We start from the raw sequence: 27278 nt of genomic DNA, 5'->3' as shown, positions 1-27278 counted from the left end.
TCCTGCATCACTTTTAATTCCTGGAAACAGGCGCCCCAAGACTCCAAATGACCTCCTGGCTCTGTTCCGCTACCCGAGGGACCCCTACACCCTCGAGACAGCCAGGGCAGGGGAGATCTTTGAAAGGACCCTGCAGCTGATTCAGGAGCACGTGCAGCAAGGGCTGATTGTGGACATGAATGTCACAGGTAGGAGAGATTTTATTTCCCTTCTTAATTTTGTGTGCAGGATGAAATGAAAACAATGGTGTGTAGACATCCAGGAAGTTCAAACTGTGCAGTGGAGTATCAAAAATCCAGATAAATGTTGGGTATATCAAGAAATGTGCTGTCTGGGTGGCAATTCTTTCTATGTCTCATTTTTTTTTTAACAGCTGAAGGGCTGGTCTTATGTTCACTGAACCAATTTGATACCCAGGAAAATATTTTAATTCCTGTTTTGGTAAAGGTTTCTTAGACGGCTATAAAAGCTCTATTTAAAAAAGTATCAGCTATCTCACTGATAAAGGAGTATCCTTGTGGGTCTGAGATGTTTCCTGCTCTCCAAATGGCAACGAGAACAGTGCTGTGAACTCTGCAGTATTAGGGTGCTGTTACAGAGGAAGTGGGATTCCCTTTTCTGTCTCTACTACTTTTACCTCTTAGCTACAAACTTAGCTAAGTCCCAGCAACTCAGGTTCCTTCTATCGAGGTAAGACAGCAAACAACAAAGCAATGTAACACCAAAAGTACCTAATGAGGTCTAATCATGCAGTAGCTGGAGCCCAGAACTTCCTACCTGGCACTTCCTTAATATATAACAAACATTCGTGTACACTGTGTGCTTCTACCTGTACGTGTGATTCATCATGTAGCAGGCATTGTGTGTTTGGGGCCTGTAAATATTTTTTCCTGCCTGGATGTATTCCAGGGTGCAAGGAATGTCTCTCCAGGCAGCAGGTCTGGTCTGGGCTGGTTGGACTGCCAGCTTCTCCTCATTGCCCTGTCAGCATCCACACAATGCAGCATCATTCAGCGCTTTCACACGGGCCAGCAGTGCCCTGGCAGTCACCCACGGCTTCCTGCTGCTCGTCACGTAGAGCTTGGGTGGGTGACAGAGCTCATGGTGGCAGCAAAAACCCAGGGAGCTATAAAATAAACCTAGAATAGGGACCAAGACCACCCCCACAGTTTGCTCTGCCAGTCACAACATTTCTGTTTTCCAGCTCTGTGCAGTTAAACTCTTTTTCCTTTCTTTTTTGCTTTGTGGGTCAGATATGATCCTGTGCTTCCTTGGCTTCCCATAAATCCTACAGCAACACCATGCTCAGAGACCCGGCCTATCCTGACAGGGGTTTTCACACAGAGCTGTTCCATGGGACAGTGGGAATCAGGAGGCTGCAGGTGATGCCTGACCTGGTGCTCTGCCCTTCCCTCTGCAGGCTATCGCTACAATGACCTGGTGTCCCCTCACTACCTGACCATGATCGCCAACCTGTCGGGCTGCTCCGCGCACCGCCGCACGCCCAACTGCTCCGACATCTGCTTCCACAAGAAGTACAGGACCCACGACGGCTCTTGTAACAACCTCCAGCACCCCATGTGGGGTGCATCCCTCACAGCCTTCCAGAGGCTCCTCAAACCTGCCTACCAGAATGGGTTTAACCTGCCCCGAGGGTTTTCCTTGGCAGAAGATGCCAGGGATCTGCCCCTTCCTCTACCTCGCCTTGTCTCCACCGCCATGATCGGGACTGAGACCATCACCCCCGATGACCAGTTCACGCACATGCTCATGCAGTGGGGCCAGTTCCTGGACCACGACATGGACCAGACGGTGGCAGCCATCAGCATGTCCCGTTTCTCAGACGGAGCCCCTTGCAGCGAGGTGTGCACCAACGACCCTCCCTGCTTCTCCATCACCGTCCCTGCCAATGACCCCCGCGTGAGGAACGGGCGCTGCATGTTCTTTGTGCGCTCCAGCCCCGTGTGTGGCAGCGGCATGACCTCCCTGCTGATGAACTCTGTCTATGCCAGGGAGCAGATCAACCACCTGACATCCTACATCGACGCCTCCAACGTTTACGGCAGCACGGAGCAGGAATCGCGGGAGCTGCGGGATCTGAGTGGCCGGAGAGGGCTGCTGAAGAGAGGGCAAGTTGTGCCCAGCTCGGGGAAGCACCTCCTTCCCTTTGCTGTGGGGCCACCCACAGAGTGCATGAGGGATGAGAATGAGAGCCCCGTGCCGTGCTTCCTGGCGGGAGACCACCGTGCCAACGAGCAGCTGGGGCTCACGGCCATGCACACGCTGTGGTTCAGGGAGCACAACCGCATTGCCACCGAGCTGGCTGCCCTCAACCCGCACTGGGATGGGGATCTCCTGTACCACGAGGCGAGGAAGATTGTGGGTGCCCAGATGCAGCACATCACCTATGCCCAGTGGCTGCCCAAGGTCCTCGGGGAGGCTGGGATGAAGATGCTGGGTGAGTACAAAGGCTACAACCCCAACGTCAACGCGGGGATTCTCAACGCCTTTGCCACGGCCGCGTTCCGCTTTGGGCACACCTTGATCAACCCCATCCTGTACCGGCTGAACGAGACCTTCCAGCCCATCCCACAAGGCCACATCCCCCTGCACAAGGCCTTCTTCTCCCCTTTCAGGATCATGCAGGAAGGGGGGATTGACCCCCTCCTCCGTGGGCTGTTTGGGGTTCCTGGGAAAATGCGGGTGCCCTCTGAACTCCTCAACATGGAGCTGACAGAGAAACTCTTCTCCATGGCGCACTCTGTGTCACTGGACTTGGCTGCTATCAACATCCAGAGAGGGCGAGACCATGGCATCCCACCCTACAATGACTTCAGGGTCTTCTGCAACCTCTCCTCTGCACAGGAGTTTGAGGACCTCCGAAATGAGATAAAGAACTTGGAGATCAGAGAAAAGCTCAGGAGGTACTGTAGCCTGGATGTGGAAGGATCAAAATTACTGGAGACCAGTTAGTTGAAAGTTCCTGCTTCTTCCAATACACCCATGGATTAACCTTCCCAGATATTTCCCCCCACAGATATTAAGATAGGGTAATAACTGTGGTTTAACAATGAGGTTAGACAAATGAAGTTTCTCCAAGTGATCAGTCTGGTTTTGGGTGGAATGTTGTCAGGCACTGCTGTGGTGTAGTTTGGGAGCAGATTGAGCCTTGGAGCTATTTTCCAGTCAGATTAAACTGTGTCCTATCTGCCCTGTCTGCCTCTTCCAAGGCAGGTCTTTATCCTATTGTCTTTTAGATAAAACCATTAAAAATATTGTCCAGATGAGTTCCTGATATACAGATTTCTGTGTTGGTATCAGATATATATTATCCCCACTCTTTGAGAGCCTTTTAACTTTTTTTTTTAATATCTGTTATCCTGCAGTTTATATGGAACTACCAAAAATATTGACCTGTTTCCAGCACTTATGGTGGAGGATCTTGTCCCTGGGACCAGAGTGGGACCAACACTGATGTGCCTGTTAACGACTCAGTTCAGAAGGCTGAGGGATGGAGACAGGTATTGCCATCGGAATCATCCCAAATCCTTTGGTATTCTCTTTGGGAGGTTTTTTGCCTTACAGGAAAAAGCAGAATATGTATTTTTTTCTTATTTATTGTCTTGTGATATGAGGAACAGTGTTCTGTGTCCAGTGTATTTGCAAGAACTCTTGTCACAGTTACTGTCAAGGTGTCCTTTCCTGATTTAATGATTCTCATTTCACTACAGAACACTGGGAATCATTGAGGATGTTCCCAGTGTCTCATGAAAATTGTAGAAAATGTCCACGGGAGCTTCTATCTAATCCCTATTTGCTGCTTGTGTGAACAAGACACCTTTGCCTGGTGATGCACTTAGGGCAGGAGCACAGGGGCTTGTGGTTCAGAAAAAGCCATCTGTGTTTGCAGCCACCTGACACCGGAGCAGACGCTCATTTTGAGGGGTGTGGGTGCTGCCACACAGATGTCAGGGAGCTCATCTTCCTCTCCCAGCCTCACTCACTCACTCACTCACTCACTCACTCACTCACTCACTCACTCACACTCCCTCCTCTCCCATCCTGAGTCATGCTGTGATTACACCCCACTGCAGATTTTGGTATGAGAACCCCGGAGTGTTCACGCCGGCACAGCTGACTCAGATCAGACAGGCGTCCCTGGCTCGTGTCATCTGTGACAACAGTGACCACATCCAGCAGCTGCAGAGGGACGTGTTCCAGGTGCCATCATACCTGCAGGGCATGGTCAGCTGTGAGGAGATCCCTGCCGTGGACCTCCGCCTGTGGCAGGAGTGTTGTGAGGGTAAGGAGGGGATGCTCTGGCACTGACTGCTGTGGGCACCACTCTGGGTGGCATTTGTCACGTGCCACAGCAGCTTTTATGGAATTGTAGCTGATTTCTGGCTGCACCATGAGACCCCTGTGTCAGCAAATGGGTGCAAAGAAAATTGAATACAGAATAGGAATGGAATGGAATGGAATGGAATGGAATGGAATAGAATAGAATAGAATAGAATAGAATAGAATAGAATAGAATAGAATAGAATAGAATAGAATAGAATAGAATAGAATATTTCAGCTGTAAAGGACCTGCAGCAATCCTCCTGTCCAATCATCTGACCAATGCAGGGCTAATCAAAAGTTAAAGCAAATTATTAATTATGTCTTAATTATTATTGTATCTAAATGCTTCTTAAACCCTGAGAGGTTTGGGATATTGGCCACTTCTATAGGAAGCCTGTTAACTTTGTTAGCTTCATTTAATCTGTCTGAAAGCCCACCTCACTGAGGGCTCTGGTCTCTGGCTGAGGAAGAGACTGAAACAGGACATAATCCCCACCACATGCCACTTCACAGATTCATTTGGGAGCCTAAATCTCTGCTATTAAGCCTCAGATCCTGCCATGGTCCCCTTGGGCTGCATTCTGGTTCAGATGTCCATTTGAGACATGGTAATCCATGAGTGATGCACACCCTTTCCCACACCTGGGTTGCCTCCTTCCCTCTGGCCCAAGAGACGTGTCCAGGGTGGATGGTGCAGAAGGGCAGCTCTGCCTTGTGCTGCTGCAGCTCACACCGTCCTGTTTCAAACAGCAGTGCTCACTGCAGACTTTCCCTTCCTTCCCAAGACTGCAGGACACGAGGGCAGTTCAGGGCTCTTTCGCAGCGCTTCCGAAGCAAGAGGTCTCCTGGCTTCAGCTACCCAGAGGAAAACCCTGCAAAGCACCAGCCTGCCTTGCCCAGGTGCAGTATCACCCCTTCTTCCTGCAGTTTATGAAACAGAAGTTTCAATAACTCAGTCCATTCATGCCTCTGAATCTGGCACTTTGCAGAGATCTGGGGTCAGGGGTGGATCAGTAGAGGGATGCTGAGCTCAGCCAGTCCTCCACACTTGAGTGCAGAGCCCAGCTCTGATATGTAAATACCTGGGCTGAGGGGCTCTTTGGCAGCTGGGCCCTTCCCTTTGATGCTCACTTGGACGCTGATGTTGGAGAAGGCAAAATGATTCCCTCCCCTAGGAAGCTGCAGTTTGCATAACCCGTTTCACATTTTATCCCTGACCCCAGAGACGAGGCACCCTCTCCAAGCTCTTCCTCCAGAGAGAACCTTGAGTCCCTTGTGGCTGAACTGGAGAAGACAGTCACTTCCCTACGGAAACAGGTAACACTTGGTGTCCCAATATTTGTCCTTCATGGGGTCATGAACCTCAGCAAAGAAAACATGAGCCAGCATTTTCTTCTTGTATTTGGGGGGCAGATTAAAGATTACCTGTGCCATGGTGCAGACTCCTTGTATTTGGAGCAGGTTAAAGATTACCTGTGCAGACTCCTTGAATTTGGGACAGGTTGAAGATTATCTATGCAGTGGTGCAGACTCCCTGCATTTGGGACAGGTTAAAGATTACTTGTGCAGTGGTGCAGACTCCCTGCATTTGGGACAGATTAAAGATTACCTGTGCAGACTCCCTGCATTTGGGACAGGGTAAAGATTAGCTGTGCAGTGGTGAAGAATCCCTGCATTTGGGATAAGTTAAAGATTACCTGTGCAGTGGTGAAGAATCCCTGTGTTTGGGATAGGTTAAAGATTACCTGTGCAGTTTTGCAGACTACTCTCAGATCTGCTGCTCTCTCCCCTCCAGGTGAATGCACTAGAGAGCCAGCTGAGGTGGCACCACAGGAGCAGCAGCACACGTGGACAGGGCAGGAAGATTGGGGACAAATGGAGAAAAAGATGACCATGTTACCTCCTTGTGTAAGGTCAGTGTGTTTGTTCTGGGCTGGGGCCCCACAGGGTCAGTGTGGGGGACACCTCAGCAGTGTTCCCATGCAGGGAGGATGGAGCAATGAGGGGATGAATGGGACATGAAGTAATAGCCTTAAATGGAGCAGGTTAGACACTTGTTTCTGCTGGCAGTGATTAGTGACTCACTGGAATGGGCTGTCTGGGGACGTGGTGGCGTATCCATTCCTGGAGGTCCTCTAGGAACTGGTTTGGCAAAGATGGGGAAAGACATAAGTATAGGATGGACCAGGTGGTTTGGGTGAGGTCTCCTGGGCCTATTCTCCCGGGACTCTGGGTAGGTTTATTCTAACAACATTTAATGTCATAACCCCAAATCCAAGAGCCTCGGAAGGACCTTTGTGGGGAGGGATATCACAAAGCTCAGTGATGGAGTGGATGGACTGGTTCCTCCCCTGGGGAACAAGGACATCTGGGCAGATGGAGCAATCCCTCATTTGCTTACAAACTGGCAGAGATTTCCCCCTGCCCGTCTGAGTCACCATGCTCCTCACTCCTGAAGGCACCAGTGCTCTGTTTGCTGATCCCAAACCAGAGCAACACAGCTGGTGGGTGCCTGTGTAGAGTCCCTGTCAGCCCCTGCCAGCCTGGGGACTCCCCCTGCTTCTCAGCAGTGACACAGGCCTGGCCACAACTCCAGTCCAGGTGCTCATGGGCATGGGGAACACAGCCTGAGCTCCCTTCTCCTGCTTCCCATGGAGATCCCTGCAGCCTTGCAGAGAGGCTGAACAGCTCCCTGGCACCTGCCAATCTGGGGAAGGTGGTGAATGGGTTTTATGTGTTGCAAATGATTACTTCAGGGAGAGGAGCAGAGGAGTTTTGAGAAGTGCAGTTCTGCCAGACAGTCAGTGCTAGGAGGAGCATTCATTCTCTGGGAGTTAGATTAAAGGATGGGGCAAGCAAAGGCTGAGCTGTGCTGATAAACACAGGAAAAAGCAGAAAGAGAAAGCCTGGAGGCTGGCCAGGCTGTTTATCAGCATGAGTTGGTGTTCTGGTCTTCACAGATTTTCCACTCAAACAGTGACTCTGCTTCAGAAATGTGACAGAGTGCAGGGTGGTGTATGAATTGGCTTTTCCTTGCCATCATTTCAGATCCTTGATGAGGCCTGGATTTACAGGGTCCCTGAAAAGTATTACTGTGGATTTAAGGGTCTTCCTGCCTCAGACCTGCCAGGCACTCTACAGCTGACTCTGCCTGCAGCTGCTCTTACAGAGCTTTTCTGCTTTCTTGTGCCATTTCAGGTGCCCTGTGACCTGCACTCCTGCTCTCCACCAGCCAGTCCAAGCCACCCCTACAGGGCTCAGAGAGCCACCATGGTGCTGTGCCTGCTCTCACACCTCCTGTGCCACCCCCTGTCCCAGGACCACTGTACTTCTGCCTGTATTGAACCCTCTGCACTGACTGTCTACGAGCCCCTCAGCCCCTGGACCCTTCCTGCCCTTGTCAGCCTCCCAGGGATGGGCTCTGCCCTCGATGGGGACAGCTCAGAGTCTGCCAAGGTGCCTCTTTCCTCCACAGCCCCCAGGAAACAGAGACAAATTGCAGCTTCTTTGATGCCACTGTTCTACTCTGCTCCTCTTCCCGTGCACTGCTGTCATGACCCACCAGCCCTTGTGTGAACTGTCCCTTGGACACCCATCCAAAACAATTCATTAAGAGGCTAAACCTTCCCCAAGTGCACTGTGGTGCCAGGAAACATCTGGAGAAATCACTAAAAAATAAAACAGACACATGAAGCCCAGAGGAAACCCCAGCCATCTTCTGATGCCGTCAAAAAGACCAAGAGGAACCTCAGGGTTGGGGGCCAGGTACAGTGTGACCACCCTGGATCTCCAACTGTGCTTTGCCAGCCATGTGTGACAAGTGGTACATCCCATGGTCCCAGAGTCACCTGCCATTCCTCAAAGCCATTTTCCTCAGCATGACCTCCATTCTCCAACTTTCTTCTCATTTAGGAGCTTAATTGGAATTATGCTCCTCTTCCTTTTTTTCCTCCAAGAAGGCTCTTTGCTGGAAGATGTATTTTGAGTGGAAACGTAACAGGACCTGGCACAGAACGTCAGCTAATTAGGTGTAATGTGTGCTCTCATTAGTGGAGGGGAGCTGCTGGTTTCTGTCAATTAGGCTGGGAGGCCACGCTGTGGGTTTTGGGTGGATGCAAAATGCTGTTTGTGTTTGTGGCTCCCTGGTGCTCTGCAGCCAAACCAGGGCTGTGCAGGCAGCTCTGCTGGTTTGGGTGCTCTTTGGAGGTGCTCCTTAGTGGTGCTAGAACTGAAGTCCCTGTGTGCCCACCACAACCCCAAACCTGTGGACAGATTGGTTTTTAATACATCCTTGTAAGCTGGTCACGGGGACTGAAGAGGAAATACTTGATCCATCAGATATCTGTGCCTTCCTTATCTTTATCACTTTTACTGCATCCTCCCACTTTCTTTCCCACAGCGCAAGGACCAGAAACTTCTACAAACATGCTTTTTCTTTTTTTTTTTTTTAGGTGTTTTATAGTACTAAAAGGGATTCGAAGCAGCAGGAATGCTCCTGGAACTGAATAGGAAAATAATAATAAAAAAAAAAACTACTAGAAAAAGATTGTGATTTATCATCTCTTTCCTGGCATGGGGCTGAGCTGTGCGTGTGTGTCCTGTGCAGACAGAGGTTTGCAGGGATGAGTGTGTGCTCTGCATGTCTGGTAGGCTCAGCTCAGAGGCAGTATTTAGTCCTCAGGGATGTTTGTCATTTGAAAGTACTCTTTCATTTAGGTGCAAATCAAGATCCAAAGCCTTGCTGTTAGAAATCAGCTGCACTCGTCTATCGCTGGTACCACTGCAGGATCTAATCTGGCAAAGGTCAATAAAGGTAAATCAGTTCACAGACTCCTTTTGCACACCAGAAGTTCAGTGAGACCTCATTTAAAACAGTGAGGCACAAGCTCTCTGTGCTGCGTCTGATCAGATTTTTTTTCAGGGCATAACCAGGCAGCCCCTTTTGCTCCTGATGGAGTGTGATGTGAGGAGCACACTTGTTACAAGGGCTGCAGAGGTACAGCAGAGGGAGTGTCCCTTTCCTTTGGTCTGCAAACCCTTCTGTGCTCCATCCTCAGTTCCCCATCTCATGGTGAAGTGAGAAAAATGCACATTAGAGACATTACTCAGTGGGAAAATGCACGGAGATTTTGCACACCCAGTGTGGCACTGGGGGCAAGGCTTTGAGCTGAGACCTTGGGGGACTCACCCATCTATTCAGGTGCTGCTTGGGTAAGGAGGGAGCAGAATATTTTATTAAAGACTCCCTTTCTTCCCAGTTCTCATCAGTTCAGGAATGCACGGGCCACGCTGAGGAGCGCTCTGTACTCCTGCCCTCTGCCCTGGGCATCTCTGCCTGGAGAGGGTGAGGAAATTGCTGAGTCCAAAACCCAGACAAGGAAATCCTTTTGCAATTTTTTTGGCCATCATGGGGACACCCAGGATGCAGGACACGGCATGTCTAGAGCTGTTGACCCAAGGGTGGGTCCAGCTTGTTCCTCATACCCCGCATGGTTGCAGTTGGCAGCCCAGACTCCTGCAATTAATTTTTTTGTATTTCTTTTTAAGTAGCCTCTTTCAAATCCCAACTACATGCCCAAAATGAGCTACACAGACCAACTGCAAGCAGAGGAGAATCAAAATAATGGGCTCAAGGCCAGGAGTGGCATTGCCAGGTGAAAAACTCCCACTAATTAGATGGAACAGTTAAATGACAAAGTCCAGGTAGGGGGTGGGGGTTGGAGTTGGGATTTCTCACCAGAGCAATCTTTAGGTGGCCTAAAGTCGTCACCTGGAAGATGTGAGGGGGTAATCTCTGTCTTTTGGGTGATGGCTGTGGGTGGTGGGATTTGGGAGGGGGTTTGGAGCATGTCAGTGTCAAAGTGTGACCAGGGCTGGGGAAGTGTGGCTGTGCTGGCACTGTGAGATCTGGGGATTGCATTCCAGGGCTTGGCTGTGGATGCATTGCAAGCACCTGAGGCTGGTTCAGACCCTGCATCAGGAAAAGATCTCCTGATTCTGAGAGGGACCCATTTCTGGTGGAAGCTGAGTGAGCACCAGATCCTGGTGGATCTGAGATGCTAATTCCCTAGGAATCCTCTGCAACAGGAAATTAATGTGAGGAGGCAAATGCTTTAGTGGGGTCACTCTGGGAGGTCATTGTAGAAGGAACAGTGTAGAAGGAACAAAGAATCTTGTGTTATAAGCCCCCTAATATCCAACCAGGAAATATCCAAACACTTGAGATCTCTTCTAAGGTTATTTCCTTAATTCTGTTTTAACTCTCCCACATTTGTGGATGCAATTATTGTCCTATGGAAAAAAAAATATCCTCCCACACAAGTAAGATGAAGACTATTAGCTGGAGTCAGCCACTTGGGACAAGAGCTGCTCGAAGAACAGAGAGCTGTGTTTATGGTGCTCCTGTAAGAAGCAAAGAGCACACTTTAAAATAATGATTAAATAAAACAACAGCCGTTCTCCTTCTTCTTCGAGAGCAGCAAGCCTGGCTCCAGCTGTGCCTGTCTCCCAGATGTGCCCGTGGGTCTGAGCGTGGGACTCCTGCCTGCAGACTCGTCCCGCCGGCAGACTCGTCGCACCAGACGAACCAGTTTCACTTTCAGAAATAGGAAGTTGGCCGGGAAGGGCCGGCGAGCGCCCAGACGCGTGCGGGTAACGCGGGCCGGCAGGATGAGCTCCGCGGCCGGCGGCAGCAGCCCCGCATCCCCGCTTGCCCCGGCCTCCCGGTGGGCATAGCCCACGCATCCAGAGCATCTCCGGGCATGGAGCAGTTCGTCAGGAAGCGCCTGACCTTCCTGACATCCTTCTGGAACAAGCTCCGTCCCCGCTCCGTGACGGAGAGCTGCTCGCTGGGGTATCTTGGCTCTGATTCCGTTTCGCTCAACTCGGAGGCGACTTCCATTTCCTTCATCCCCAAGTCGTCTCTCTGTATCGCTTTGTACGCTTTCACAGCCCGCAGCGCCGAGGAGCTGAGCATAAGCGCAGGGGACAAACTGCGTGTCCTCAGAGAGGAGGGCGAGTATGTCTTAGCCCGGCGGCTGCTGGGGGAGCCGGCCATGGGCTACGTCCCCGCTGCCTACGTGGCCAACCTCAGCCAGGGCACCTCCGCTCACCGCCCGTAAGTATCCCCGGCCCTGGATGCGCCGGGGGATGGATGGAGGCTGGGCTCGGGCAGGGAAAGGCAGTGCTCACCCTCCACAGCGGCGGCGAGCGCCAGATCCCCGTGCCCTCCTGGCGCTGGGACTGAACGGGGATTTGTCTTTCCCTGAGCATCCCTGAATCCCCTGGGCACCCCTGCATCCCCTGCAGGTCGTGGCAGCGGGGTGGAGGTTTTCGGCAGAGGAAGCGAGATTTGGGGGATGCGCCAGAGATGCCGGTGCTCTTTCCTGGCTGCATCACCCTGGCACGGGCTGGGCTGGCTCTGGGCAGGGTTGCAAAGGCTCCTGCTTGTTCCGACTGCTTTCCCTCTTGTTAAAAGTGACCCAGCAGGAAGAGAGGGAGCTGGGGAACTTGTACCTGAGCCCTGCCAGCTCCAAAGGGCTTGGGAGCAAGGGAAGAAGCATTTTGGGTTGGCACCTGGCAGGAAGCCCAGAGCTCTGCAGGGCCAGCTGTTGCTGCCATCCTGCTTATCCAGGGCTGGGGGTTTCCTCCCGGTGGGTGCCTCTCCCAGCCGGCAGGGAGCTCGGGACATGTCTCAGCCCTCTGGCAGCCGGGGAAAGCCCAGCTCCTCGTTGCATAAGGCAGCCTGGTCCCGACACGTCGGGCGAAGCGCCCCGAGCCACAGCTGTTCCCTCCGTGCCCTGAGTCACCGAGCGCGGGCAGCGCGGGGCTGCGGCACCCCGGGAACCCCCCCGCGCCCGCCCTGTGCTGGCTGGGGTGAAGGAGAGCAGCGGGGGAAGCCCGGGAAGGGTCCCCGATGTGCGGTGGGGTGGGAAAGACCCTCCCTGCGTGTGCTTTGAGGAAGGCAAATCCATCCGGTTGGGCTGTGCTGGGATCACACCGGTGTGGATCGTGGGGTCGGCTCCCTCCCTGCCTTATTCCCATGGCATTCCCATGGCATGGGACAGTTGGACACGCTACAGGGGAATGTGTAGCACACACACAGATGTGTGTACCTGTGTGTGTGGACTTGTGTGTACCTGTGTGTATGTACATATGTGTATATATGTGTGTGTACCTGTGTGTGCACATGTGTGTGTACATATGTGTGTACATGTGTGTGTTCATGTGTGTGTGTACCTGTGCGTATATCTGTGTGTACGTGTGCCTGTGTACATATGTGTATGTGTGTACCTGTGTGTGTACGTGTGTGTGCTTGTGTGTGTGTACCTGTGTGTGTGTATATATACCTGTATGTGTGTATGTGTACATGTGTGTACCTGTGTGCCTGTACATGTGTATGTAACATATGTGTGTATATGTGTGTGTATCTGTGTGTATGTACCTGTGTGTGTGTATGTGTACATGTGTATATGTGTGTACCTGTGTGTGTACATGTGTGTGTACATATGTGTGCACCTGTGTGTCTGTACATGTGTATGTAACATATGTATGTATATGTGACTGCACCTGTGTGTGTGTACATGTGTGTGCACATATGTGTGTACCTGTGTGTGTGTCCCCGTGTGAGCAGCAGCCGTGCGCAGCCGCTGCCCAGCCCCGTGCTGCGGACAGGGATATTGCCGATGCTGGGGCGGGGCAGGGCCGGACCGTGCGCGGCTTCCCCACCCGAGCGAGCCGTGAGCGCTCAGGCAGACTGCGCGGAGCCGCCTCGGAGCTGCCCGGTAATTTGTTCACCCCATCACGTATAATTTCCTGCGCGGCTTCTCAGACGCTGGCGATCCCAGCTAATGAAACTTTTGGCTTCTCACGTCCTGGCTGCCTTAGGCTGGATGGAGCTGCGTGTTAATGTGCATCCCGCTGTGTCGGGATCCAGCCAGCCAACCTGCCTTTCCTTACAGGAATTCAGTGAGGAATCTCAGTGAGGTGACAGAGAAAAGGGGTTTGGCTGCGTCCTCCCCTGGCTTGGTGCTGTGAAGTCCCCAGCCAGCACTGCCAAGGCTGGAGCAGCAAATGGCAATTGCCAGAGGTGTTTCCATTGATGCCCAGGCTCAGAGCTGGTTCTGCCCATGAGCTGCAGGTCAAGAAGTGCAAAGGGATCCCGTGCCTGCAGATGTCCCTGTGTCATGGCAGGACACAGGGACAACCTCTCCAGAGCATTTTCCACACAGCGCCAGGTGGTTCGGTGCTTTATTTACCACAGGCTGTCAGCCCAAGAGTATAAACCTCACCTCAGGGCTTGGGATGGAGCTGAGACCCGGACAGCAGTGTCCAGAGACTGGTGGAGGACATGCCCCATCCCTGGCAGTGTTCAGTACCAGGCTGGAAGGGGCTTTGAGAAGCCTGGGCTAGTGGAAGGTGTCCCTGCCCATGGCAGGAGGGGTTTTAGGGTCCCTCCCAACCCAAACCATTCTGGGATTCTCTGATTCTGTGAAATGGTCTGCAGGCAGTGAGCTACAATAAACTGCAGCAAGTGCCTGTAAAGCCCACCCAATGGAACAGCTTTGGTCTACAGGTTTTGTGACACAGTCTAGCCACTGTGCCACTTGCTTGGTGGCTGCAGGAATGAGAAAACAGTGGGATCCCAGCAGCTGCTCCCCCTCCCCAGCTCAGAGGGTGCAGAATCCCCTGAAACGGATGCAGACCCATCTGTGCAGCATCCCCCTGCCCCACTGTGACCCCTCTGCTCTGTTCCCCAGCTGGTACTTCAGCAAGATCAGCCGAAATGAAGCAGAGCAGCTCCTCCTCTCGCCTCCCAACCAGCATGGCTCCTTCCTCGTCCGGGACAGCGAGAGCAGCAAGGGCGAATACTCTCTCTCAGGTGACCTTGTGGCAATTATCCAGATATAATTAGCACAGGGAAAGGAAGCAGGCTGCTCCTTAGGAACAGCTCCTGGCTTGCTTAGCATGGGGTGAAAACAAGAATAAGTTTAAAGCGTTTTTCAGCACCTTATTGAAGGGAATGGGCTGCTTTCTGAGAGTGAGGGGAAAGTTTACAGGGCAGGGACGGATTGTTGAATCACTGTGGCAAAGGAAAGTGTGTGGCTCCTGTCTGGGGTATGAAAGCCATAAACATTTCACTGCAGCTTAATGATGGTTTCGTGGCACTACCTCCCAGGATTTCATTCCAGCAGCTTTTGTCATCTGAGGGTTGTTTAAAAATATGCTGCCACTCCAGATTACCAGGGCCTGGGCTGCTCCCGCATACTGAAATCTGAATTCAGGGGGTTTTGGACCAGGCAGTACTATTACAATCTGTTTTAATCCCCATAAAAGTAATCCTAGGAAAATTCATGGTGAACTCTACATCCCACCATCAGTCCCTGAGCTGTGGGAGTCACAGCCACTCCTGGCTTATCCTCTTGGAGCAGCTCTGATGTTGTCTGAGCAGTCCATGGTGGAGTTATTCCTGGCAATAAAGCTTATTAATTATCCCTGATAATAAAGCATCACCTCTGTGGTCCAAAGAAGCCTGGCTCACAATGGCCAGGAGTGCTCTGGGCCAGGAGGTGGGAGCAGAAGGGACGTGAGGAGTGGGATGAAGCAGTCCAAGGGAGAGTTGTGTTGCTTTAACTTTATTAGAAGACTTGGAATCTTTAAAGGCGAGAGGGTGGAGCCAGCAGGGAGGTGGGGAGGGACTGATCTCTGCACAAATTGAGTTTTCCCCAACCTGGGGTTCCCCATAGTGCGCAACCACGCCAAGGTCAGCCACTTCCGAATCTGCAAGAGCCCCAGGGGCAGCCTCTACATCCAGAAGGGACACCCCTTCCCCAACATGGAGGAGCTGCTTGCCTTCTACACGGAGCACTGGAAGGTCATCCAGAGCCCCCTGCTGCAGCCCTGCAGCCCCGCGGTGCGTACGGGCACAGCTCTCCCCGGGGTGGGAAAAGGGAAAGGGAAACTAGAAATAATTAGTCTGTCCCTTTGGGTTTTGAGTTTATTAAACTAAATTTAAAGCCCACCATTCGTATAGCTGCCAGCATCGCCTTTGATCAGCCACATTAAGGCTTTTATATGTATTTTTGACCATAATGTTCTGAAATGTGTTGTCCATGTGAAAGACTGGAAACCAAGTTGTTACAATCCCATTCAGTACAGATTCTGGAAATACCTGCCCTTCCAATTTTTTTCTTGAGAATATAAGACAAAACACATGGCTTTTATAAAGTTTTCATACCAATTAGTGCAGTGCTCATAAGTCTAATTACAGTATTAATCCCAAATTGCCAGCTCATTTCCTGATTAGAGTTCCATCTACTGATTATGACTTGGAAACAGCAATTAACCATGTGAATAATCCAAGAGTGAAATTGGAAGGTGTGGGAGAAAAGAAATGCTCATTGAACTGAAGTCTAAATCAGCCATAATATGCAGTAATATTAATTCATGGATTTTTATTTATTGGTGGAGATGGAGAAAAGCCACTTTTGAGGTCTGATGAGGAGTGAATCATGACTTGAACTCCTGGTATTCCATGTAGTCTCCAAACTCTCCTGCTTGCACAGCTGGGGTCCCAGCAGGGCTCATGCAGAGGATGCCCCATGTGTTCTGTGCCCGCAGTGAGCACAGAGGGAAGGGCAGTGCTCAGGCTCAGCCCTGGCTGGTGGAGCACCATCTCCTGCTCCTCTGTGGGCACCACGAGCTGCTGCAGGCCCCAGCAGCAGGTCCTGGCTGTCTGTCTGGTCCGAGAGTGCCATTCCATGTCCATCTGACAGACTCCCCCCGAGAGGGACGGCTGGGAGCGCCCGCGCTGGGAGTTCACCCTGCGGAGGAAGCTGGGAGAGGGCTACTTTGGAGAGGTGTGGGAAGGGCTGTGGAGGAACACCGTGCCAGTGGCCATCAAGATCATTAAAGGTGCGTGGAGAATCAAATGTTAACAGCAGACAACTGAGTCTCTCATTCACTGCCATTACCATTGACCCTTGTCGCTATAGGACACAAAAGAACACAAGTGCACACCACTGTTCTTAAGGTGAAGAAAAAGGGAAGTTTATTTTCTGACTCTAACATTTATAGTTTTCTAAGAGTGACAGTGGATTGGAGGGTGACAGTGCCACCTCTCCAATGACACTGGACAAACTGACAGTCTATCAACTTTCTCCTCTTCTATAAAGGAATGCAAAACAATGAGTTATTTACAGAAAGTGTGTGAGAAAGTTCACTACAAGAATGTCAACATCAGAAGGCTCAGAAAATCTTAAAAACCAGGGTGACAGATCCTCCTTTATTTCCTCATCCTCTTGGCCACTGCCACTGTTTTATCATGCAAACTGCTGTATGACCTGGTGAGGAACCACTGGAATATTTCTGTGCACAAACTTAAATTTGGGCTGCATCCCTATGAAATGGCTCCAGCCAGTGGGTGTGTGACAAGTGACATCACATCAAATAAAATGGGTTTGATATTCATCAAGTCCTGATGGAACTATGATCCTGAAAATGGGACCCAAAGCCCCATGGAAAACGTCTTTTTGGCTCTGAAACACAGGTTGTGCAGAGCTTTGAGAGCTTTGAGAGCAGGGATGGGCTGTGGGCAGGTAAAAAAGGTTCTCATCCCCGTTGGAGGCACTGAGGTCCCAATGTCTACATGAGAAAGTGGCTCACAAGGGCTATGTTGGCTTTGTCCCACAGCTGATATGAAAGCAGAAGACTTCACCAAGGAGATTCAGAACCTGAAGCGCCTGAGGCATGAGAAGCTGATCCAGCTGCACGCCGTGTGCTCCTTGGAGGAGCCCGTGTACATCATCACCGAGCTCATGCGCAAGGGCAACCTCCACAGCTACCTCAACAGTGAGTGCTGGGTCACTGCTTCCTGTGCCTCAGAGGGGCCCTATGAACCTGAATGGGGACCCTAAGAGAGTGCCAGCCTGGTCTCTGCCCTGTTTGATCAGTGGTAACACAGAGCAATCCATGTGCAGATGGATTGGTGGAGATGGTCTTGGGATCACAAAGTCTGCCATGATCCTTTGGGCATCCATGTGGGCTGGGTCTGTATCAACCCCCAGGAGCCCAAGCTTGTTGGTAGGGAGCTTCATCCCTCCTCCACCTACCCATGGTCTGCCAGCTCCCACCAGAGCACAGAATCTCACTGCTGTGTTTGGACAACTCCACCCTCTTTAGGAATGAAACAGCCAAACCTCCCCGTGGGTTTGTGCGTGTGCAGAGCTCATAACATGCCATGGACCACTCATCACCCAGTTTAATTTTCTTGGCTTTTGTTTTCCTGACCCAGCACAATCAAACAAACCTCTCCCACCAAGACCTGTTTTTCTACAGGGTGCTCCCCTTCCCACCTACACTGACCTTGTTTCTGACTGGGGTTCCAGCAGCAGAGCTGGAGCTCACAGGTACAGCAGGCTGAGAGGCTTGCAGGGAGGAGATTTGCATGGCAGAAGGTCACCTTTGGCTTTGAACAAGCCATGGATATCTGTGACCTTGGTGCTTCTCAGAGCCCACCCCTGTCCCATGCCTGAGGAGCACATGGCTGTGCTGGACTTCCCACAAAGCACAAGCAGCACAGTTAGATAGGAGCACAAATTTGAGGTTTTACATCATCCTCATGTTCCATACTGCCAGCACAGGGTCTCCTTCCAAACCAAAACACCAAAAAAGGTGTTGGTAGATTGCCCCCAATGCTTGGATTGTCTGGATTAACAGGTCCTGAAGGGAAGTCCCTGGGCACCTCCCACCTGCTCAACATCTCCTGCCAAGTGGCGGATGGGATGAGGTACCTGGAGGAGAAGCACATTGTCCACCGGGATCTGGCAGCCAGAAACATCCTGGTTGGAGAGGAACTCACCTGCAAAATCGCTGATTTCGGACTTGCCCGGCTCCTCAAGGTCAGCTCAGGGGATGCTCTGGTCCCTCCCTTGAACCACTCGAGCTCATAGAGCTGTCCCGTGATGGAGGCATTCCCTGCCATCCCCAAAACCCATGTCTGTGCTGTTCACCCCATCCCTCATATCCTGTCTGCCATTGCTTTTCAGGATGACATTTATTCCACCAGCAGCAGCACTAAAATCCCAGTGAAGTGGACGGCCCCGGAGGCAGCCAACTACCGCACCTACTCCCTCAAGTCCGACGTCTGGTCCTATGGGATTCTGCTCTACGAGGTCTTCACGTATGGACAGATCCCCTATGAAGGTAGGGCTGCTGCCCCACTCCATGAAATGTTATATTGTCCCTTCCCTAAGGGATATGGAAGCATCTCCTGGAGAATGAGTGGGTTATTGTCCATTTAGGGATGGCTTAGAGGGATATTCAGTGGTTGCAGAGTGTGTGCAGGAGCTGGGGGCAGAAAGTTGGTCTGGATATCCCAGATCCTCTTTTCTACCACCCCTCTGGCACAGAGACGCCACAGCACCACCAGTGACATCTTGGCCACTGCAGATGTACCTTCAGGGCATCCTTTGGTGACATCAGACTCAGGAGCTTCTCCTCCTTCCTTGCAGGAATGACAAACCAAGAAACCGTACGGCAAATCACCAGGGGCTACCGCCTGCCCCGGCCCAGCCCCTGCCCTCCTGAGATCTACAGCATCATGCTGGAGTGCTGGAATGGCAACACAGAGGAGCGTCCCACCTTCCTGGCCCTGAGGGAGAAGCTGGGCTTCATCTACAGGCGGCTGCTCAGCTCCCTCTCCTGAGGGACCCCTTCCCACCATCCTTCCTGCACAAGCCCCTCCAGGCCAGCTCTTGCCAAGAAGTTCCTTCCTTCTGGTTTGCCCTCTGACAGGGCTACAAGGAAAGCACATTCCCCCAGAAAACAGCCTGTGGTCGCTCACAGCCAGGGTGCAGGGAGGTGGCCAAGGCAGAAAGCAACAAGTTGTGCAGAACTCGTTGCCAGCGCTTGGCTGTGTAACAGTTTGGAGAGGCCCCATGGAGGCATCGCTCAAAGTTTACATCTACGTTCACTCAGCAGGGTGGGAGGCCCCTGCTGCTCCCCACACAGACGTGAAGGTTTGCAGTTCATGTTCAGTTGTGGCTCTGCTTGATTTATCTTGTAATGTGTGTTCGGTGTATTTATCAATAAATGTGTGTGCATCCACCCTCAGCAGTCCTTGCAGGGCGTTGCTGGATGCTCCTCCCTCAGCACACTGCTCCACTCCCTCCCAGGAATCATGGAATGGCTTGGGTGGGCACAGTCCTAAAGCTCCTATTGTTCCAACCCCCCTGGCATGGACAGGACACCTTCCACTAGAGCAGGTTGCTCCAAGCCCTGTCCAACCTGGCTGTGAACACTTCCAGGGATGGGTTCAAGGAGCCCACCAAGCACTGAATTGCAACCAGCCCCACTCTTGCAACCACAGATAAAACCCTTCTTGTGTCTCTTTGGACTCTATTCACCCAAGTACCCCTGTGTGCCTCTGCCACCCCTTTCCCTGGCAGCAGCCCCCCACATGCCCCAAGGACTCTGCAGAGTCAGCTCCTGACTGGGCTGCTCTGCTCTGGATCCTTGTCTTGCTCACCATCCTGTGGTTATTCCAAGAAAAATGAATGTTTGTGTCCTAATATTGACTGCCTCCTTATCCCAGGTGCAGGCAGCAAAGGCAAAACCCTGCATCACCCTCCTTTGCTCTTTATCCCATGCATGGGGCAAGCCAAGAGATGCTCCCACCACCCTCAGCTCCTCCCTAATCCCAGGATCTGGCATTGCAGGGGGACCTTGAGCCTCTGGTCCCTCCCTAGCCATGGCAGTTTGCTGCACCAAGTCCCTGTTGCCCCCTGCCCATGCACACTCCCAGAGGCTGGACTGTCTTTGGCAGCAGCGGAAGGACACATGGAAAAGCAGGAATTGGAGCAATGTCAAAGCTCCAGGCTGGTGCAGGCAGGGGCAGCCTGAGTGGGGCTGTTAGAGCCCTCACACAATTGTGGCACTGGTGGTAGGAGCAGCAGACAGGCTGTGGGTGAAAGGCAGCTGGCAGAGGTTTAGAATTCCTCCTGACAAGCCCATCCTGCCCCTTTGCAGGTGACCAGGGGGACTGAGCCAACAGCAACGTCGGAATTTATAAAGTTAATAAAGTTTATGTAACATTCCCCATGCCTGGGCAGTGTCCATGCTGTGCAGAGCAGCAGAAACAAGTCTGGCTCTTGGCTGAGCAAGTCTCCAAGCACGAGGGGCCTGGAAAGGGGAGGCAGGAATGTGGTTTAGTTGTGGGATGAAGCCTGCTCTGTTCCTGTCCCTGTCCCAGCAGCTCCTGGTTGGAGTATTCCCAGATGGAAAAAGCAACAAGTTGTGTTTGGACATGGTTGCAAGAGGAAATCTTCTCCTTGCACAAACATTTTGCAGCTTGATCAAACACCTGAGCAGAGAGCACAGCTATGCCCAGCCCAGATCCTCTCCTGCAGGAAAATAAAGACTGAAGGCACATCCAGCAGGTGAAAGGCTGTGGCACACTAAGGAAGGGCAGGGACACGGTGGGGGGCTGCTGCACCTCAGAATTACAGAATGGTTTGGGTTGGAAGGGACCTTCAAGCTCACCTTGTTCCAGCCCCCTAGAGCAGGCTGCTCAAATGGCAATAAAGACAGCAAATCTGCAGGTCTGGCTGCCACCAGATGGAGCTCAAAAATAAGCAGGAGGAGAAGGGAGTGCGTGAGGTGACAAGGCTGGTGTGGGGCACAGCTATGCGTGGTGGGGTACCCGGAGATGCCACCAGTCTGTCACACACATGGCCCCAAACAGCTCACTCAGCAGTCACAGTCAGCTCTTGGGGATGGGGAGAGGGAATTTGGGGATGTAATGACACGGTGCTGCCCACAGCAGTTTTCCTTCCTCCTCCTCTTCCTCTGCTGCATGAAAAGCCAATCCACAGCCTGGGTGTGCCCTCCAGCACGGTCTGCTGGGTTTTGGCATTTCTCAGAGTCATTACTTGTTTTCTAAAAGTAAATAAACTTGGTGAGGGTGGGGAGGGACCCAAATTTTCCTATCTGCTGCCAGGATCTCAGCCTCAGCTGGGCACTGCAGCCCTCCCCCAAAAACTGGACCAGGGTTTTCCTTAATCCACTCCACAAAGGCAGGAATGCGGGGTCCCAGTCCCTCCAGCACTGCTCCAGAGTGGGCACTGCAGATCCTGCTGTTAGAGGGCACTGCAAATCCTGTCACAGGTACCTCCTGCAGATCCTGCTGTTAGAAGGCACTGCAAATCCTGTTGTTACAGGTACCTCCTGCTCCACTTGCAGCCTGGCATGTGCCCGTGTGAGGATTCAAGGATGGCAGCCTTGACCCAGTGGCATTTGGAAGTAGCGTCATGCTAATGTGATGTATTTCAGCTGCACAGCTCATTTCTATTTTTAAGGGCCCACATCAGCGTTTGAAGGGTGAGGGGGAAGCAAAGCTGCTGGAGGGAAATAAACCAAAGCAAAACAGCCCCCAGCAGCAAGAGGCAGGGAATGAAAAGAAATATTTCTCACCGGAGGCGGCGGGGTGGCGCAAGGGCTGCTGCAAAGGACGAGTGAGCAGAAAACACCAGCACGAGTTTTTAGCAATTATGTGCATTAATCAACAGTTAAAATACCATCAAGGGAGCAGCGGGGGGACATCAGACCCTGTGGAATGCCATGGGGGGTGGGTGCTTGCCCCTCCCTACAGGAAGAAGGGGATTGATTAGGGAGGCGTGCAGTGTATGGGGAACCCCTTTCATTTTCCTCTACCGCACAATGTTTCCCTTGCTATCCCACCACAGCAGCAACATGAGGACACAGGAAATCAGCTGGAATCATAGAATCACTCAGGTTGCAAAAGCCCTCTAAGATCATTGAGTTCAACCACTTCCCCAGCACTGCTGATCCCACCACTAACCCATGGCCCCAAGTGCCACATCCACGAGGCTTTTAAACTCTCCAGGGATAGGGACTCCCATGCTTGGGAACTCTTTCAGGGTGGAAATTTGTCCTGATATCCAACCTAAACCTCTCCTGCCACAATTTGAGGCTGTTCCATAGAATTGTGAAATGAGAGTTTTCTCTCATCACTTGTTACTTGAGAAGAGAGACACCCACAGCAGTGGAGATAGAAACAGAACAAAAATAAATGTGCTTGGCTGTCAGATGCTTTTCCAAAATGTCTGCAGGCTGTGAAAGGATAAGAAAGGCCCTAAAAGCCTTTCACTCCTGAGCAAAAAAAGGCAATGCCAAGGACTTTGCTCTCAGAAATGCCAGGAAGCTGCCCAGGAGCACATCTGAGGGGATCTGGACTCCCTCTGTATCTCTACTCCCAGCAGAGGAGTCTGAGTCTGCGACACTTCACAGACTTTCAGAAAAACAGCCTTTAATTCAGCAGGGGTTTTCCAGGCAGTTTTGCTTCACTGGACAGGGAACCATGGGCAGAAGGGCAGACACTGACAGGTGTTGCAGTCCCTGCTGTAAATCCAACACACCTTGGAGCAATGTGGGAATGAATTCAACCTTCATCCAGCATCCAAACACTGGATAGGGGAGCATCCATGCGCTCATGGCATCAGAGAGCAGCTCACTTAGAGCTGGACCAGGTTGGGGAACGTGCCCAGAGGAAAGCCAGGGATGTGGCATTGGTGCCTTTGCCCTGTCACCACCTCCCCTGGGTGCCTGAGGACAGTTGCTGGGTTTGTCCCTCCATGATCACAAGACCAACAAGCAAATACAGTAATATTGACTTTACCTTTGTGTGTCCACACTGATTCTCAGGCTTGAAAAAAAGTATTTGTCTCTCCAAAATACGTGGCTTTTGCTGGCAACCAGCAGCAGAAGAGATCCCTGAGGCACCTGGGGTTGAGCAGCACCCAAAGAGCTTTGCTGAGCCCTAGGAAGACCCTGGAGCAGGACCACAACCACATGTCCCAGCCAGCCAGCCCACCTTGCCTTGTCTTAATCAGAAATGGTTTATTTTATCTTGATTTTCCTGTGTTTCTTGAATTTCAAAGGCAGCCCCACAACAACAGCAGTTTGCTGCCTGACTGGAAGTCACATCAGTCAGTTGCTGCCATGGACATGGGGGTCACCTTCAGGTGCTGGCAGTGCCCAGAGTGCTGGAACAGCCCTGAAGCCATCTCCCTTGGGTGCACACGCTGACACAGGGGCAGCAGAGGTGCCAGTGCTGCCCTGGCCCCTCGGAGGCACAGGGGACACAGACCCTCTGCCCTGACAAGGACCAGAGCTCAGGGAAAAGCTTACTCAACACTTTCCACTGTAAAAACAACAGAACTGGAGTGACCCTGGATGCCCCTGGAAGCAGCCACAGAGCAGAGCAGCCACTTGGCCCCAGCTGCTCCCTGCCCTTTGTCCTGCCAGCACAGGACACCAGGAAGCAAAGCCACAGCTCAGGGGTCCCATGGCCTCAGCTGCAGCCCCCAGTGCCCACAGGACAGCCCCACACCTTGTGCTGTGTCTGGCAGCAGAGCAGGAAGATTTGGCACCTTTAAATGAACCTCTGCAAGGTGGTTTTTTTTGCCTCCAGCAGGAACAAAGGCGCTCCCTTCATGCAGGCTCTTGTTTTCCCAGCTATTGGGCTGGTCACAGAAAGATCAAACAGACAAATTGAATAATTGAAGGCAAAAATCAGGCGAAACAGCACCTGGGGCAGTTGAGATCCAGGGCTGCAAAGCCTCTGAGCTGCCATCCATACCATGAGCTCCAGCCTGATAGCCAGGTCCATAAATGCATGTCTTGAGCAAGTTTAACCTCTCTCCTCATTATGGAGGGGTCACTGTTTACCCAAATCCTTCCCCAGCCCCAGCCACACCTGCTCAGGCCCTGGCACTTGCTCCTGCCCCTGGAGCTACCAAAGCAGTGCAGAGCAGCCGTGTGCTCAGGGAACAAAACAACTTCAGTGCCAGCAGGGACAGGCTGTGTAGCCAAGTAAGGAGAGAAGCGGCTGAGGGGAAAGCGTTTGCAACACCAGCACAGCCCAGCCAGATCCTGCTCATGTGCAAAACACACAGAGAGTCAGGCTGGCACGTGATATTGGCACCAGCACATCCTGGGACAAAACCACCATCCTTGTCCAGCCCCACCAACACCCCCAGCACTGCTCTGCGGACAAAAAACAACCCACAACGTCTTAAAAGGCTGCTCAAGTTTATTCATTGCCATTGTACGAGTTGAGGGTAATAAAAACGTGTTACTGCATGTGCTTCGAGAGGGCTTAGTTACACCGGGAGAGAGTAAAAAAGGCTGGAGTGGAATCGTCGGGGTTGCTGCGGTTTTCCATGAGAGAGCAGCGCGCTTTGCTTGGAGCAGCCGGGGTTCTACAGGGGAGGAGGGGCTGTGCCCGCCGGGTGGGAGGGAGCGGCCGTGATGCTCGACTCGCTGGCGTGGCGCCTCCGTCCTGCGCCCGGGGCCACCACCAGCCCGCAGGCCATCGGTGCTGTGGCCGCCCGCAGGGCTCCCAGGCTGTAACACACAGCACAGGGACAGTCAGCCACCGTGCCAGCCCCCACATGTGGCACTGCTGCCCTGCGTTTATTCCTGGACCATGGATGTGGTCCATGTGGTTGGGATGCGCCCTGAGGGATGCAGCAGGGATGGCCCCTGGTGCTGCTCCCCCGTGTCACCTCAAGGCACTCACCTCTCCTGGGACTCTGACACCGTTCTCATGGCTGGGTGAGTTGTCTTCCCGAAGAAGAAGCTGGACCACCACTGGCCAGGGTCAGACTTGGGCAGTTCTGAGGAACAGGAACAGGGCATGGCAGGGAGAGTCCAGGTCAGCGCAACCTGGGCACCCCAACCTCGCCTCACAGGAGGGGCTGGGTCACCTCCAGAAGAGCTCCCATGAGCCAGGACAGGTGACACTCACCTGGGCCATGGGGGATGACCTCCCCAGAGTACTCTGAGCTGCAGGAGCTGGTGCTGGATGTGGAGCTCAGGCGCCCTGTGGAAAAATTGTGGCCATCAGAACCACTGCTGACCCGTGGTCATGCCATGAGAAGGAAAAAACAGACTTGGTGAGGCTGTGCCTGGGTGACATGGCTCAGCCTCATCACTGACTCACTCCACTGCTTGCCCAGTTTAGTGCCAGGCCAGCAAAAACCACTAGGAAGGGAATAGACATTCCAATCACAGGGAGCAGAAAAACACCTGAACACCTCTGCAGGAAAAAACCTGCAACCCCAAGGACAATATTTAGTGGCTTTGAGAGATGACTTGAGGCCAAGAGGATGCAAATTCCTGTGTATAATCCATGTGCTTTTAGTACAACAGCTCCAAGCCTGCTGCTTGTTTCATCTCGGGGGAATCCTTTAATTCCCTCTGGTTTAAGCAATCCATTAAACCAGAAACTCTCTCCCAGATGAGGAACCAGGAGCAACCATTGCCCAGGCTGGTTTTGGAGCTCACTTCTGAAGCAACAGTGCAAGGTGAAACCATCCACCCCATCCCCTACAATCTTAGTAACAAGTGAAGAGATTTGAGCCCCTCAGCAGCCGGAACAGACGGGCTGGGGGGCCCAAAGAGGGTCTGGGCAGCAGCAGGGACACTGCTGGCTGTGCCCTTTCCTCCCCAAACACTCCCATGGGGCTGCAGCTGAAAGCACAGACCTGAGCTCAGCTCCATCTCTGCTGAAGCCACATCCTCCCACAGCTGGCAGAGACCCCCATGTGCCCACCCAGCCCCAGCCTGCCCTTACTTCTGCGATAGTTGTGCGTGGCCATGAGCGAGCCGCTGGATGGGATGGATGCCATGGTTCCTGATCTTGGTTCTTGTGCAGATCTGAACCTGGGAGCACAGAGGCAGCTGTCAGCACCCACCCCGACCCAGCCCTGCACCCCCAAAAGCTGCAGGGGTGCAAATGGAACCATTTACAGAGTTCCATTCCTAGCCCTGCACTGGGAACGGCGGCTGGTGCTCACTGCACACAGATTAAACCCACAGAGCTCCAAGAGCTACGTGCAAAGCCAAAATAATTCCGTCCTACACAACTGCCTGTGCAGAGCACAGCCTGGCACAGCCCCTTCCCGACCCCCCAGCCCCACCCCGGGTGTTTTTCTTGCAGGAATCCAGCTCCCCTCCTTAGATCAACATCTGGAGTTACAAAATCCCAGGCGGACGTTGCATAAGAAGCAGAGAAACGCTGAGCTGGGGCACACACTGAGGCTGTTCCTGCAAGAAACTCCAGCCCCAGCCTGTCCTCGGCGAGCTCCCCATCAGCCAGAGCCGGGATAAACCTGCCCGCGCTTCACCTTTGATGTGGTCCAGCCCCAGTTCTGAACTGGAGTTGCTCTTTCTGAACTGGAGCTCCAGTTCTTTCCTTCTTCCGGGTACAAAACACCTTCCTGCCAGCAGCTAACTCTGCCCACAGCCCGACCCCTCATTCTCCAAGAAATCTCTAAAAACCGCTCAGGGGGTCACAGCGCCAGCTGCCAACAGCTGCCCGACACGCGGGGGAATCAACCTTAGCGGGGAAACTGAGGCACGGCGAAGTTCCACCCCACAGCGACCCCAGCGCGGCCCCCTGGCAAAGCAAAGGCTCGGGGCCCCCCGTTCCCTCCCCGGCAGCGCACCTGGGCCGTGTGCGGGTCCGGCGGGCTCGGGCAGGGTAGGGAGGGCCGGGGTCCGGCGCGGGGCCGCGGATCGCTCGCACCGCACGGCCTGAGCCGCGGCGCTGCCGAGCCGCCCCCGCACGGCGCGGCTTTATCCGCCCCGGGCACGCCCCAACACCGCGCCGCCAATGGCAGCGGGGGCGCGCCCGACACGCCCCTGACATCCTCGGGGCGCGACTGTCGCGGCCGGGACAGGGGACACCCGCCCAGGGCTGGAGGGGCGGCGCAACAGCGCCCGGAGCGTGGAGAGAGGGGGTTCCGCCCAAAAATCCTTCTCCTCTCAGGTGGTTCAGCTCCACTTCCGAGCTGGGGAAGTTTCTTTTTCATTTCAAGCAATGCTGCGTTTAAAACAAAGGTAAACATAAA

General features: G+C 52.8%; 3 protein-coding genes across 5 annotated transcripts in view; 2 read left to right on the top strand and 1 right to left on the bottom strand.

The window, feature by feature from the left end:
• Positions 1–8886, top strand: part of LOC135456122 (peroxidasin homolog) — a 42053-nt gene extending 33167 nt beyond the window's left edge. The window contains exons 16-24 of one of the 2 annotated variants that reach the window (XR_010442464.1): positions 31–188; positions 1421–2924; positions 3387–3521; positions 4095–4303; positions 5130–5244; positions 5568–5661; positions 6140–6257; positions 7543–8109; positions 8796–8886. Coding sequence is in view for 1 of the 2 variants with exons in the window: in XM_064729799.1 (XP_064585869.1) it covers positions 31–188; positions 1421–2924; positions 3387–3521; positions 4095–4303; positions 5130–5244; positions 5568–5661; positions 6140–6235 (2311 nt within the window). In the remaining variant the exon portion in view is untranslated. Of the gene's footprint in view, positions 1–30; positions 189–1420; positions 2925–3386; positions 3522–4094; positions 4304–5129; positions 5245–5567; positions 5662–6139; positions 6258–7542; positions 8767–8795 lie in introns of those variants that run through there. The other variant, XM_064729799.1, reaches the window with a different exon arrangement.
• Positions 8887–10944: 2058 nt separating this feature from the next.
• SRMS (src-related kinase lacking C-terminal regulatory tyrosine and N-terminal myristylation sites) lies at positions 10945–19458 on the top strand. Of its 2 annotated transcripts, XM_064729847.1 has the most exons (9): positions 11125–11197; positions 11296–11461; positions 14103–14224; positions 15090–15256; positions 16119–16257; positions 17035–17193; positions 18061–18242; positions 18390–18546; positions 18855–19166. In XM_064729847.1, the coding sequence occupies exons 2-9, from the start codon at positions 11400–11402 to the stop codon at positions 19046–19048; spliced, it is 1182 nt and encodes a 393-aa protein (XP_064585917.1). In that variant the 5' UTR covers positions 11125–11197; positions 11296–11399; the 3' UTR covers positions 19049–19166. The 2 variants fall into 2 exon arrangements, with proteins under 2 accessions (XP_064585916.1, XP_064585917.1); XM_064729846.1 differs by having other exon boundaries at positions 10945–11461; positions 18855–19458.
• A 4978-nt stretch (positions 19459–24436) lies between these two features.
• On the bottom strand, positions 24437–27012 carry PPDPF (pancreatic progenitor cell differentiation and proliferation factor). The gene is made up of 5 exons (XM_064729966.1): positions 26874–27012; positions 26000–26088; positions 25172–25246; positions 24944–25040; positions 24437–24768 (listed from the first exon to the last, which is right to left on the bottom strand). The coding sequence occupies exons 2-5, from the start codon at positions 26052–26054 to the stop codon at positions 24624–24626; spliced, it is 372 nt and encodes a 123-aa protein (XP_064586036.1). The 5' UTR covers positions 26055–26088; positions 26874–27012; the 3' UTR covers positions 24437–24623.
• Positions 27013–27278: the final 266 nt, after the last annotated feature.

Source organism: Zonotrichia leucophrys, chromosome 20, assembly GCF_028769735.1.
Source record: "Zonotrichia leucophrys gambelii isolate GWCS_2022_RI chromosome 20, RI_Zleu_2.0, whole genome shotgun sequence".
Classification (NCBI taxonomy): domain Eukaryota; kingdom Metazoa; phylum Chordata; class Aves; order Passeriformes; family Passerellidae; genus Zonotrichia; species Zonotrichia leucophrys.
The sequence above is the reverse complement of the archived record's forward strand: the minus strand, read 5'-3'. Positions and strand labels throughout refer to the sequence as shown.